General features: G+C 47.2%; 1 protein-coding gene across 2 annotated transcripts in view; it reads right to left on the reverse strand.

The window, feature by feature from the left end:
• The window catches only part of HDAC7 (histone deacetylase 7), a 229,654-nt gene that overhangs the window by 20,689 nt on the left and 193,944 nt on the right, over positions 1 to 15,021 (reverse strand). For both annotated transcript variants that reach the window (XM_055003372.1, XM_055003371.1), the window contains exons 12-17: positions 14,671 to 14,905; positions 12,300 to 12,433; positions 8,637 to 8,757; positions 6,105 to 6,154; positions 4,175 to 4,282; positions 192 to 247 (exon numbers count right to left, since the gene is read on the reverse strand). In XM_055003372.1, the coding sequence (XP_054859347.1) occupies positions 192 to 247; positions 4,175 to 4,282; positions 6,105 to 6,154; positions 8,637 to 8,757; positions 12,300 to 12,433; positions 14,671 to 14,905 (704 nt within the window). The remainder of the gene's footprint in view (positions 1 to 191; positions 248 to 4,174; positions 4,283 to 6,104; positions 6,155 to 8,636; positions 8,758 to 12,299; positions 12,434 to 14,670; positions 14,906 to 15,021) is intronic.

The raw sequence follows: 15,021 nt of genomic DNA on the forward strand, positions 1-15,021 counted from the left end.
AATCACTCATGGTCTGGAATGCATGCAGGAAACCCTATTACTTGGAACTTTAATGTGATGGGCCCATCTCTAACCTTTACTTTAATGATACTGCTCATTTGGCCAATGGGCCTTGAGCAATGACCCACCCCTAACCTACAGATGACCCTGTGACTTGGGAAGGAGAAGTCAAACAGAGGAGTTGTCCTTACATGGCTGTAGAGGGGTCTGCATGGTGTCCCGGCGGTCGGACAACAGCGAAGCCATTCTGCAATCACAAACGACAAATAAAAACAACCGGGTTGAGTGAGCAGCTGCGATGGACAGCAGGATTCCATAACCACTACGCCTCTAAAAGCTATAGAGTGCTTCAAAAGAGATCCATTCACTGAAATGTAATAAGACTCAATATTTGAGAATATTATCTTAATGTTATTATCAGTCAAGCGGCTTCGACAAGTTCTTGCTTTAAAAGAAGCCTGTCATTCAAACCCTCTCAAAAGCCCTGGTGAACAGACAGGACTTGCAATGCATCCTAGGGCCAAGCTACAAGTGATGAATGGCACAGGTTGGACACTTGTCAGCTTCCCTCAAGTTCTGATGGGAAATGTAGGCATCCTGGTCTTGCAGCTTGGCTCTCTGTCTGCTGTCCAATGGACTTTTCAACTGTCACTTGTTCAACATTCCGCCAAGCGGCCTACATTTCCCATCAAAACTTGAGGGAAGCTGACAAGTGTCCAACCTGTGTCATTCGTCATTTGTAGTTTGGCCCCTAGAGATCTCCGAGGTGGGAGTTCCCAGGCCCTCATCTCTTCAGGGAGTCTGTTCCACAGAGCAGCAGGGGCCATGATGGAGAAGGCCCGGGCTTTGGTAAATGCCAGACAGACCACCTTGAGAGGTGAAATCACCAAGAGATGGGTCCCAAGTTGTGAAAGCCTGGCTTTCAAACTTTGTCAATTTCACAAGCCGCTGCTGCATTGAAAATTTGTCCTTCATCTGGGGACTACAAAATATGCATCTACCACTGAATTTTAGGGGCAGAGGAAAATAGCTTGAGGGATTATTTAAGCATGTACCGAAGTTGTTTAGAGACTTGGTGGATGTCTTTTTTTCCCTGGGTGTTTTACACCCGAATGTAGAACAAAGGTAAACCTGCACGTCCCTAACCAAAGTAACCATAGTAACTGGTCTTAAGATAAACAGCTTTTTTTTTGTAATTTAATTGTGAACAACCCAAAATAATCCTTTGAACTCTGCTGAGAATTTTGTCTGAAAACTGAAAAGTTATCCTTGTCTTTCTCTCTTATAGTTTGAGGTAGTTTAGAAAAAAAATCCACTATAACTAACCAATGAAAATAGTAAAAATCTACCTCTCTTCTCCATCTTCTCCACATACAAGAAGCAAATGGCAGCCATTCAAAAAAGACGACTTGCTACCGATAGTCACATGGTCAAGTAATGGTTAAAACTAGAGCCCAATCCAAAACGGGAAAGGTCCTTCTTGCAGATAGTTCAGATACTTTAAAACTGCCCCTTGCTCCAGCAATCAACTGTGTCGATGAAGTGCTAACTTCATGCACAAGGGCAACTGGAGATCTGATTGGCTGGGATCACCCACACGACCAGCCCAGTAAGTTTTGCTCTTACTCTTTGTTGGCTTTGTTTGCCGTCAGTGATGTCATCATGGCCAAATCTGATTGGCTCTGTAGTACCAGAATGGAATTATATCCATCACATGATGCTGGAGTGGATGGAACCACTAAGAAGAAGAAAGAAGCTCTAACTTGAGGCAGGGAGGGGAGAACTCTCAGCATTACAGAGGAGGGAGAAAAGGAAAAAAAAACCAGCCGTGAACGGATTATAGAATGGGGGTGCTGTTGAAGGCTTTCAAGAAATGTTTCAGCCCTTCAAAATGCTGTCTTTTCAGCCAGAAAACCAAAACAAGTAAAGGTTAGGCACAACTCTAGTGAGAACTCCCCAGTTGTATTGATAAATACCTGTGAAATTAAATAGGCCTTTGTTCAAAAACTGGACAGACAAAAGCACGTGCTAGATCTCCCCAGAAGCCTGTGCCGAAGCTCCAAGGCCACTACTGAAAAAGCCTTCCCTCTTAGCTGCTGTCCTCTTGCAGGATACAATTTTCAGCAGTGTTACCAGATGATTTTAATCGGTAGTAGAGATGGGCACGAACCGGGGAAAAAACAAACCGTGCGGTTCGAGGTTTGTCGCATTTCAGGAACCACGAACTTTCACGAACCTGCCCCGGTTCGCGAACCAGTTTGTTTGGTTTGGAAAAACGTCACATCCGGGTCAGCAAATCGCCACTTCCGGGCCAGTGGAAGGCCACTTCTGGGTCAGCAGAAGGCCTGCTGGAAGTCCATCCCCTGTTGCCTAGGAAACTGATTGATTGGCGCCAGGCTGTCTGCAGTGACGAACCAAAAAACGAACCAAACGAACCAGCCTAAAGTTCATGGTGGTTCATCAGAAATGGGCTCTTTGGTTTGTATTTTGGTTCGTGCCCATCTCTAATTGGCAGTGACTGTTCACTGTGCATCTACAAAAACGTTCAGATCTGTGCGAGTTCTTCACCAAAATCGGGAACTCCAATATTGCTCATTAGACTAAGGGAACAATTTTAAACAGGTCTACTGAAAAGTAATCGTCATCTTATTCAATGGGGTTTACTTCCAGGAAAGTGTCCTTAGGTTTGCAGCCTAAACAATGCAGCAGTCAACTGCAATACATTTGCTGAACTTGGCATAAATTATTCTCATTTCAGATTGAAGGGATGGGCTCTTGTGGCCCTTTCGTATATGCTCAGGATAATGCCGATCGCCAGTCTGGAGTCAGGAAGGAATTTTCCTCCAAGCCAGATTAGCCATGGATTCTGGAGGTTTTATCCTTTGAGCACAAAGCAGTGGACACTGGGGGAGTTGTGGGGTGGTAGCTGCGAATTTCCTGCACTGTGCAGGGGGGTTGGACTAAATGACCTTTGGTAGTCCCAGAACGGAGGCTGTCATACATGGTCGCGCATTGCAACACATTGCCAACAGTCCAGATGAAGGGCTGCTTCCTCAGGATAATCTCGGATCAACGCTTCTGTGACTGCCCTTTGGCTAAAGTGGACTCGCTGTCCCATGCCTTCTTTCACTGTCCAAAGCACGAACTAGCCAGAGAGAAATTCTTACCTGCCTCAGTTTTCATGCCCACAATATATAATCTCACTCTTCTATTTCTTGGGATCCCTGTGCAATCACACATATGGCCTGCCCCATCACACCACCAACAATGCAACATCATTTTTTAAAAAAGAGTCAATTCAAAACCCCTTCACATTTTCATGTTGCCCTCTGGAAAACAAATGGATCTGTTTGTATCCGAAGATCCTGTAATGAAATCTGCCTGTCTTCAAAGACAGCAAAGGTAAATGTACCTGTCAATTGACAGATTTATTTCAATGCTCTATCCAGAGAGGATCTAATTTGATTTGCGTCATTCTCACCTTCTCAACTGGATCCTCACTGCAACCCTGTGAGGTAGGTTACGTTGAGACAGAGTGCCTTGCCCAAGTTTGCCCTGCAGGACTTCATGTCAGAGTGGAGATTCGAACATGGGTCTCCCTGATCCTGTTTTGACACACTAACCACTATGCCATGCTATGGTTACAGCTCAAATGGACAGGTTGCTATAGACCACCGTGTCTGCAAACTGCAGCGTTCCACAAGCACTGCTTTAACGTTTCCAAACATATCACTCAATAGAAGGGTTAGAAGAACAACTAATTCCGGGCGAAACTAACATTTTCCTGAAATCCAAAGTTCTATAGACAATTCCAGCAGGGATTAACGCTGAGTTTAATAGATAGCGCGGATCACCAAAAAGATAAATTAAGTGGGTTCTAGATCAAATCAAGCCTGAATTCTCCCTAGAAGCTAAAATGACTATACCAAAGCTGTCATACTTTGGTCACATCATGAGACAACAGGACTCAATGGAAAAGACAATAATGCTAGGAAAGGTGGAAGGAAGTCAGTAGATGTAATATGAGACTCAATAAAGGAAGTCACGGCCTTCAGTTTGAGACCTGAGCAAGGCTATCAGTGATAGGAAGTTTGGGGGGTTGTTAATTCATAGGGTCACCATAAGTGAGAAGGAACTTGACAGTCCATAACATGCACACTACGGACTCTCTTACCTTAAGCTGTCTACTGGCCACCTTGAAAGCCAATTCAGTGACGCTGCCTGCCGCCCATCGGGCAGCGTTACTGGAATGCAGCTCGTTCCAGATAGTATCGCTGTCCACCTGACCGTAGGAGGAAACAAACAGCGGTTATTCAGCCCTGCATTTGGAGGGAGGGGGAAATCTATCCTGACATTTCCCTGCACGGAAACTTCTCCCCAAACATACAAACACAGCCAAAGGAAGGGGCAGAAAGACTAAAGAGTCAGCAAAAAGGCGCAACGTCTTGGACCCCCGAGATCCAACCCTAATCTCGGCTTTGGCTGTCGTCGTCTTTCAAACACAATTCCCCGTTTCCCTTTACAATGGAAATGCTGAAGGATCCAACCTCAAATGGCTGCATGCCGCAAAGCCAATTAAATGATCAAAAGGTGGCCATGTGGCCAGAAGGCAGCCATGTTCCCAATTAATCCGACTTCTGTAGGGGTCCCACAGACTCTTATCGGCTAACCCCGGACTCAGGGACATGGTGGTGACTCCCTCCTTGGCACATCCCCCTCTAGGCAACCTGGACTGGGAATAATTGGGGTGGAGGGGCTGGAGGAACCCGTTCTTTTTACCTTCTTGATTCTATTTGGATTTTTTTTTTCAAAAACAAACATCTTGGTTTGATCAGGATCACGTCATCGGCAAAGTAAGAGCCGGAAAACCTCAGAGATTCTCTTCTGATCAACTCCATGTGTGAGCAGAACCCCCCTTCTGCCTGACTGCTCCGGGCGCACGCTTGCTCTCCCTCTCTTTCTCTCCGGGTGCAGGGGAGGGGAGGGGGAGAGAGGAGCCGAGGCCCATTGTTCAGGGACAAGGGCGGGGGAAAGGGATGAAGGTACAGAGAGTGTGAGAGCGAGCAAGAGGTTAAGAAGAGAAGGAGAATAGGGATGGGCTGGGAAGCAGCATCCTGGAAAAGAGAGCGAGAAAAAAAAATAGAGAGAAAGGCACCCGAGAAGATGAACGAAAGTGAACGTGACAGAGAGCCCGGAGGGGAGGGACACAGGAGACAGAGAGGAGGAGGGAGCGGGGAGAACCCCCACCCCAAAACTAGCCCTAGCCCCACCCCAGGAGCAAGAGATCAGGCCTGGAAAGAGAGCCAAAGAGGCAACTGAGTCCCAGCAATGCAAAGCTGGATGACTCTGGGGCGGGGCGCTGCTCTAAAGCAAGGTACCTGCAAGTTTCCAGCATCAACAAGGGGGTAAACCTGAGTCTGAGCCACTTATGACTACAGGTAGGGGTTCATCGAATGCACTCCACACAGAAAACTAGCATGTCAGGAAGGCTAGGCTAGAAATGTTCTCCTTCATGGCTAGTTTTCTACATGCAGGGATCTTTTTTTAAAAAAAAACACACAGCCATGGAAGCCCCCTTGCCCACAATCTGAAGTGGCACTGCCCAGGTGAGTGATTACCCCTTCAGTGAGAACTAGGAAGCCTTGGCACCTGGGGAAAAAAGGTGCACTGGTGAATGGAGAGGCCATTGGAAGGGACTAAAGGCAAGGTAAACCACTGGCCCCTGAAAACCGTTTAAAATTTCACTTCAAACTGCTGGGCAGTAAATTCCTGCACCCAGCAGAGTTCAATGGCCCATTCAGGATGTGAAATGCAGTCCGGAAAGACTGCCAGGCCCCATTTATGTCTGCTCATAGGCCTCTGGGTCTTTTGCAGTGGGGCGCCTGCCGCTGCTGTGGAGATACAGCAATGATAGACCCAAGGGTTGTGGGGTGTGTGTGTGTGTGTCAAATCTTCAAGTTAATTCCAGCTGCCTGTTTCCAGGCAGACCAGCAACCAACCTGACTTCAGAAGGGCCCATGGCTAAGGGGACAAGGGTTTCTTGGTTGGGGGGGGGGCGGATATCTTGGACAGCAGTGGGGCTGCCTTCCAGAGAAGGAACTTACCCCAACTCCGCCACAGGGCAACATGACGAACATCCGCTGGGAGAGGATTCCTGCAAAAAAGAGGGGTGGGGGTGGGGGGGTGAGAGGCAGAAAGCAAACCGGGGTGCATCCAAGTTGCTGCCAGTAACATTTCAGGGCACAGCTACACAGCAAAAGGTAAAACACTTGAATGGTTTGAGGCTTCCACCCAAGGAATTTGGGGGAATGTAGGACCAAGCTACAAGTGACAAATGACACTTGAATGGTAAGTGTATTCCTTCCTGTTCACTTGCTCTCCACTCAATCCACTTGCCGTTCAAGTGTCATTCATCACTTGTAGCTTGGCCCTCAATCCTGCGGGGAGTATGTATCTTACAGAGAATCACTAACATCTCTGCACATGCACAATGTCAAAGATTCTTTGAGGGAAACTTTTACCATTATTCTGATTTAAACCACATTATTACTTGCATTCCTTCTGTGACTGGGACGTTGGGAAACTTTTGAGAAGGAGAAAACGTAAAAAACTAGATAGGGGGCAGAGTTTGGAATGGAGGGACAGGCATTTGAGTCGTGGTGTTTGAGGTTCGATTACTGGATTGCACCTTTAAGACTAACCAACTTTGTCATAGCATAAGCTTTCGAGAACCACAACTCTCTTCGTCAGATGCATGGAGGGTATGAAGAAACTGGCCAGAGGTGGTGAGAGGAGGGAGGGAGTAGATGCAAATCAGTTGCAAAAGTCTTGAAAGAGATGGAGTGCACACCTATGGCCAGTTTCTTCATACCCTCCATGCATCTGACGAAGAGAGCTGTGGTTCTCGAAAGCTTATGCTATGACAAGGTTAGTTTTAAAGGTGCTGCTGGACTCTGCTATTTTGCAACTACAGACTAACACGGCTAACTCCTCTGGATGATTACATTGATAATTTTCATTTATAGTCCTCCTTTCTCACTGGGACCCAAGGTGAATTGTATGTGTGATGAAAAAAGAAAACCTTTCGTTCAATCGGTGAACAGATTACAAGATGCGATAACATTTGAATCTAACAGCAAAGATTCCTAGTAAGACAAAATAGCGCAGATGGGCTGAGATGGTAAAACTGGGGGGAAATAAATACGATGAAAAGACGCAAACGTATCTTTTTAAGGGAACACACCGTCAGTGTAAGAAACTCTTTATCCTGAATGAAAATCCCCTCCAGAGCTGATCCATTACACCGACGATTTGCTACTTCTACAAAAATGCCTTTCTTAAAAATTGTTTTGCAGAGTTTGCAAAACGATAGAAGCATGGGAAGTGCCATTTCAATGACAAGGAATGGGGGGTGGGGGGAGAAGTAGACATGGGCGCTGCGACCCAAAAGCCTCTGAATCCAAAAGCATGTTGACCTCCTTTTTGGAAGACTAGAGGCTGCGTCTTGGGACACAACTTCAAAAAGTGACCCCATAAACATATCCAACACAATCCCAGACTCGGCTCAATCAGGTATCCTCCGTTCATTTTGAAATTTCTGCAAGATTATATGTGTCTCTGTCAAAAGAAACAGTTGTGTCTTTGACAATTTCCTCTTCCTGTCCGATAATGCTCATTGATGGGGCATACCTGTAACGGTTTGACAGAGGGCATCAAAGAGTGAGTAGGTTGAGTTTCCCCCCATCCCCCTTGTACCAGGGTACAGGCAGGGAAGTCTCTTTTAAAAACGAATTCCACACCTTTCCGCAAGCTCAAGGCCGTTCCTAGCAGTAGACTTTAAAAATGGATACATTGGAGGGAGGGAGAACTATGTTGTAAGCTGATCTGGGTCCCCAAAAGAAGAAAAGGGTGGGGGGGGGCATAATAAAATGCATTGTCCTTAAAAACAGGGGAGTTAGCTGTGTTAGTCTGTAGTAGCAAAATAATAAAGAGTCCAGTAGCACCTTGAAGACTAACCAACTGTTCTGTAGCATAAGCTTTCGAGAACCACAGGTCTTTTCGTCAGATGTATTCTTAAAATTCCAGTGCATGTTTCCTTAAAAACATGCACTGGAATTTGGGAACAGATCCTACCCAGCGAGTTGAGCTGTGCTAGGGAAAGGAAACTTTCCTGGGTGTCCCCCTTTCTACTGCAACCTGCTGTGCTCCTGAAATCATGCCTCCAGTGGTTAGTTGACCCCCCACTCCCTGGAACAATAAGGAGCAAAACAGAACTCAAAAAGATCACTGCCCCATCTTGTTCAGGCCAAAGTGCCTTTCACAAGCAGAATAGGAGGAGAGGGAGCAATCTGATATTTCCGATAAATCTTCAAAATTGTTCCTAAAGACCAACAAAGATGGGATATTGCTCACGTACTCTGTTCCATAATTTCAGGGCATTGCTAGACAATGCCCAGTTTCTGATTAGCTGCTCCAAGGTGGGAAGGAAGAGACTGGAGGCATTGCCGGGCAGATCTGAGCGGGCCTGCAGGATCGTATCAGGAGAGAGAGAGTCTTGCTAACCAAGGCATCCTCTCTTGTCTGCTTCTTCGAGGCCCTGGACTGTGCACAAGGGTAAGTGCCACTGTTTTCCCTACCTGCTAGCTTCCCGTTGTCCAGCTTTAGGCGATTGAGGGGGTTGGTGCCATACAGCAGCACGTGGCGTTCGTTGTGGACCGACTGCAGCTCCTCCAAAGTGGCCTTGCGACCCCGGAGACACTAACAGAGAGACAGACACAGCGTGAGTCAGACAGCCAAGTCACTGAGCTAGACCTATGATTGCAGGAGGTCGTAACTGACATTCATGACTAGGGGTATGCATCTGAAATAACAATCCGGAATAACCAGATTTCTTGCAAACAGCAAGAAAACTGTTGCTTTCAAGCTTCCCACCCGCCATTTTTTTTACCTGATGGGAGGGGGAGGAGGGGGTTGTAGAAAGTTACTACAATACCCTCCTCCTCCTCTCATCAGGTAAAACAGGTGGGAAGCAGCACTTTTCTTGCCATTTGCAAATGGCAAGAAAAGTGCTGCAGCTGCTGCCCGAAGCTTTCCGAAATGCTCCGAAGTTTTCAGCAACGCTGGGGCTGATTCGGAAATACCGAATTTACCCAAATTGGGCCCGAACCTGAAGCACACACCTCTATTCATGACTGCTCTAGGAAGCAGCAGGGATGATGGAGGATTTTTTCTCTCCTCAAGTGCTTGGACCGCAACAGTCCAGTGCCACAGACCAGGGACCAAATTCACATGAATACATGAAGCTGTCTTATAGTGAATCAGATGGTTGGTTCATCAAAGTCACTATCATCTAATAAGACAGGCGGTTCTCCAGCGTTTCAGGTGGAGCACTTTCACATCACCTACCACCTGGTCCTTTTAGCTGGCGATGCCGAGGGTTGAACCTGGGACCTTTTATACACAAAGCAGATGCTCTCCGACTGAGCCATGCCCCCTCCTGACTACTGGATCATCTACCTCAGTGCTATGTCCTCTAACTCACAGCTGGTCTTCAGGGCGTCTGGCAAAGAAAGGTCCTTCCCAACACCTACTATCCAATTGAAGGAAGGTTGCTAGGGATCGAGCCTAGGACCTTCTGCATGCAAAGCTGGTACTTTACCACTGAGCCATATAGCCACCCCGTCCTCTGCTTCCCAAATGGTAGCAACCTGGGAGGGAGCGTGATATTTCTACTCCCCTTTTTACTAGGTGGCCACCAATCCTAACTGGCTGTTTTCCTGGTTCTGTGATGTAAAGAAAACTCATGGATGTTGCCCAGCAACCACAGAGCACCGGAATGTGTGGAACTGTAGTCGCTAAGCATCCGTAAACCCTCTTTTCTCCCCATCACTATGGAAAAAAGATAATGAAGGACCACCAGAGTTCCCAGAAGCAAAGGATAGAAAAACAGAAATTTTAAACCCGGAGCTTAAAAGGAGTTTTAAAAAGGTACTCTACAATATGATCTATATGGGGATTTTTCATTATTCCTATAGAAATCTCTATTCATAAATTTCTCTAGATGTGGACATGCTTTTTTGTGTGAGACACACATCTGTCCAGCATCTGCAAAATAAGCACTCCCCGAAAAATTGGGGCTGACTAGAGTATTGGATTTACCGAGCCTGAGAACCTGGGTTCTCTGAATTCACCAGGGCGACCCGCAATGCTCAGGACTGTTTTTATGCACAGGCTGGGAAACAAACATTTTAAATGTGGAAATATGCACTGCCAGCAAACTGCATCCTTCATCGCTGGCTGGAATCCGCACGACAAGGAGGAAAGGGCCAGGAGCTGGCGTGGATGTGGAGGACACCAAGGATTAGACAGCACGTGACAGTCCAGGGGTGGGGCGCGTGATCAGATTCTCAGATGTGTCATTAAGCTCCAGAAAGCAACCATGCAGGGTTGGGGTGAGGATCATGTATGAACTGGGGCTGTAGCACTGGGGAAGGTCTAGCTAATATATGTTTTATTTCATCCTTCCTCCAAGAAGCTCAGGAAGACATGTTGCATTCCCTTCCTCAATTATGTTCCCAGAACTACCCTGTAAGGCACTTTAGGTGTACAGTGTGCAACTAGACCAAGGTTTCCCGACAAGTTTCCTGGCAGAAGGAGGATTTGAACCCAGGCCTCCCAGATCCCAACACTCTCATTACGACACTCTATTTATTTATTTCCTTGATTTATACCCTGCTTTTCTCCCCAACAGGGACCCAGCGTGGCTTATGTTGTTCTCCTCCCCTCCGTGTCATCCTCCAAACAACCCTGTGAGGTAGGTTAGGCTGAGAAGGTGCGACTGCCCCAAGTTCACCCTGCAAGCCTCCATGGCCGAGTGGGGATTCAAACCCAGAACTCTCAAAAAATTAGTTGGGATCATATAAACCTGAGGTTGCCTTAGGAAGTTAGAGCATTGGTCCATTAAGGTTGGCAATAAGCAGTTTCCCAGGGTCTAAGGAAGAGGTCTTTCCCATCCCCTACTATGCGAGCTTTTCAACAGGAGATTACAGGGATTGAACCTTGGACCTTCTGCATGCAAAACAGATGCCCTACCATTGTGCTGTGGCTGGCTCCTGTGCTATTTCCCCAATCAGGAAAGACCTCCCCTTATGCCTCAGTATGGGAGGAGGGGAGACAGATAATCAGAGAGCTGGTTTGGTGTAGTGGTTAAGAGAGGCAGGACTCTAATCTGGAGAGCCGGGTTCGATTCCCCACTCCTCCACTTGAAGCCAGCTGGGTGACCTTGGGTCAGTCACAGCTCTCTCAGGTCTCTCTCAGCCCCATCCACCTCACTGGGTGTCTGTTGTTTGTGTGGGGCGGAAACCAACTCTTCTTCATCTTCATCATGATCATCTCAGAGCCAGTTTGATGTGATGGTTAAGAGCAGCAGGACTCTAATCTGGAGAGCCGGGTTTGATTCCCCATTCCTCCGCTTGAAGCCAGCTGGGTGACCTTGGGTCAGTCACAGCTTCTAGGAGCTCTCTCAGCCCCACCCACCTCACAGGGTGTTTTGTTGTGGGGATAATAATGGCATACTTTGTAAACTGCTCTGAGTGGGCATTAAGTTGTCCTGAAGGGCGGTATATAAATGGAATGTTGTTGTTGTTATTATTATCCTTTTCCCCACTAGACTTAAGCTGCTAGAGGGGGCATTTGATTGGGGAAAACAGCGTGGTCAATGGAGATTCAACCCCTGCCTTCTTCACAGCTCCAACTCTGAACCACATCTCCCTACTCCTTCGCAGTAGTTGCTTTTTTGAAGCCAAACTCAATCTAGGGATCTAACTAGAAAGTAGAGCACGGGAGAAAAAGCACAGTTCTTTCAGGGAGCAGGAGAGAGGAGGAATCAGTGAGAATTGCTCCCTCCGCTTGTCTGCAGAAATCTTCCGCTGAATCCATGACTATTTATTTGTTTGTTTGTTTATTTATTATTAATTGGATTTATAGTCCACAAGCGGGCTCAGAGCAGAATACAACTAGAATATAAAAAGAAAACGTGGTAGCATAATAATAAAATCTCAATAAATAATCATTAAAGCAGCAGCAACATATTTTGCCTGCTCCCTCCGTCCCCCGACTGAAGTATGTATTTCAAAGACAGGAGTGGGTTTTCTGGCTGCGCAATTTGGATTTTCTTTTTGCAGCACAGATTATTAGAGCTCCGTGCATGACTTTCCTCAACACGCTTCCAAAAGCGGAGCAGAACCGTCTGTGACGATACCCTTCCCTCCTCACTGCTTCTGGTCTGCACTGCCCCCTACCTCACACTGGCCGCGTAGTCCACGTTCCTGCAGGCGGGACCAGATGCTCTGGATTCGGCCCGCGTGCTCTGGGTGATTGCTGTTGTCGCCGCATGAGCACTGGTGTTTCAGCATGACAGAGTCATACACGATCCCTACAATGAAAACCACAGATCAGGAAGGGCCAGAGGCCTCTAAGGGCCAAGCTACAAGTGACAAATGACACTTGAACGGCAAGTGTATTCCTACCTGTTCACTTGCCCTCCACTCAATCCACTTGCTGTTCAAGTGTCATTCATCACTTATAGCTTGGCCCTAAGTCACTCTCAAAGCCAGAGCTTTCTGGCATGTGGTATAAGCCCCTCCAGGCTTTTGGCATATGGTATAGCCCCTCCAGGACTGGACCACTTTTGACTACAGGTAGGGAATTGCATACTTGAAATTTCAGTTATAAAAAGTTCCCTGAAGAGCGAAGTCTAGCAAACCAGAAAGAAGGTCATTAACCTAGATTTCTGTATACAGGGAGCTTGTTTATGTTTTGAAATATAATTCAAACATATAATTCTTGGTGTGGTCCAGGGAAGGACATACCACGTCATACTTCTTTATTTTGACACTGGCCTTGAATGAGGGTGACCAAAGAGGTGGGTTTGGCAGAGGCCAATGAATGAACACATAGCAGGAAGTGTGAACACGGGGCTACCTGCAAAAACAGCAGCCTTGTGCCAAGTTTTCCTTCTGGCCCTCTATAAGATGCATTAAAAACCTGAATCCTAACGCCAATCACACCATGTGTTTCCTACCCTGGACAGCACAATGTGAAGCAGGAAAATAAATGCACAACATGACAACATGAACATATAGGGCTGCTTTAGAGTCAGATACTTGATCTAGCAAGGTCAGGACTGTCTGCTTTGGAGGGCAGCAGCTTTCCCAAGTTTTCTTACATCACCTGGTACCTTCTCCTTTTAACCGGAGATGCAAGGGGTTGAGGGTTCTTCGGCAAGCAAGGCAGATGCAGTGGCATTGAACCACGGGCCTTCTCCATGAACTCGAACACATGAAGCTGGGCGCGGTGGCGCGCGCCTGTAATCCCAGCCTGAACACGGGAGGCTGAGGCCGGCGGATCGCTTGAGGTCGGGAGTTCGGAACCGCAGTTGTGTAACGTCAGTGGACGTCCTTTGCTGTGTCTGTGAGCCAGAAAGGGTCTTGTGGGGTGGCCCGGCTCGTTCTGCGGAGCATGAGAAGCTCCAGCGATCATGAGGATCGCGCTTGTATTATATGTAATGTCTTATCAAGATCATTATTGTCTAAGACTGTCCGTAGATCTCCCTAAGAACCTAGACAAGAGGCCTTTCATATCACCTCCTATTAGATCCTTCGATCCAGAGAAGGTAGCTGTGTTAGTCTGTAGTTGCAAATAGTAAAGAGTCCAGTAACAACTTTGAGACTAACCAACTTTATAGTAGCATAAGCTTTCGAGAACCACAGCTCTCTTCGTCAGATGCGTCTGATGAAGAGAGCTGTGGTTCTCGAAAGCTTATGCTATAATAAAATGGGTTAGTCTTAAAGGTGCTACTGAATTCTTTACTATATTGGATGATTGAACTGGGACCTTCTACATGCAAAGCAAATGTTCTACCACAGAGCCACAGCTCCTGTCTCTTACTGGCTTTACTATACATAACAGAAGAGGAATGAATTTTTGGCTCCATGAAAAGTACAGATCTATTATGGACTCTCACAGAGGCGGATCTACTGTGAAACTAATGAAGCTTAAGCTTCAGGGCCCTTAATCCTGGAGGGGTCCTGAAGCAACATTTTTTTTAATGAGTGAATTCTTCAACAAAATTGATGGAGTTTTTTTTAAGTGCTTGTCATTAAAATAAGGCTATTTGAGTGACAGAATCATAAGCCAATGGGTTGAAGTACTTAACAACATTGACCTGAGAATATGCTCTAATACCCGTCCCATATGGCCTCAAAACGACCCTGTAATTGGTCAAATTTCAACATTTTCTCGGGGGCTTGCAGCACCTGAACCCTCAGCTGTATGGGTTTGCTGAGCTTGCCAGAATCTATTCATAGCCTACATTTGGGCAGCTGGATCCTCGAGTCCTTTATTGGTGCATGGCTTAATAGTACTAAGGGGCTCACTGTAGGGGCCCATTTTCAAGGGCTCCACTCCACCGCCCCGTTCTCCGCCATTTGGGCTTCGAGGTCCTTGCAAGGGCAGCACGGCCCTTTGGACCTTGTTGGATGTTGCCTTATTGTTGCTGGTTGAGAAGGGGCCCCCATAACAGTTCAAGCTTCAGGATCCCCAAAATGTAGGTCCGCCACTGGACACTCAAGAGACTGGAAACAGATGTGTGGAAGGAAACAAATGCCTTACCTGTGGTGAAGCGTGGCTTGGTGGCTTGTTCTTGCACCTGCAGTGGCACGGCCTTGGAAGAATTGTCCTGGGATGCCAGGGGCGCTGTGGCAGCAGCGGGCAAGGATCTGGCCCTGGAGAGAGGCCGGTGCCCTCCACGGGCAGCCGAGGCCAGCAGCGAGTCCGTGGGAGGCTGTCGGCGGAGCAGCTGGTGCTGCTGCAGGCACTGTTGCTGTTCCCACAAGTACTGGGCCCGCTGAAGGAGTGAAGATGAACCCCATGTCAGCCACAGAGCTTTACATGTCCAGGCACTTCTCTAGGAGCTCAACTGGGGGATGCTCCCCAACTCAGCACCAAGAGAACCACACAGCT

Source organism: Eublepharis macularius, chromosome 19 (genome assembly GCF_028583425.1).
Source record: "Eublepharis macularius isolate TG4126 chromosome 19, MPM_Emac_v1.0, whole genome shotgun sequence".
NCBI classification, from domain to species: domain Eukaryota; kingdom Metazoa; phylum Chordata; class Lepidosauria; order Squamata; family Eublepharidae; genus Eublepharis; species Eublepharis macularius.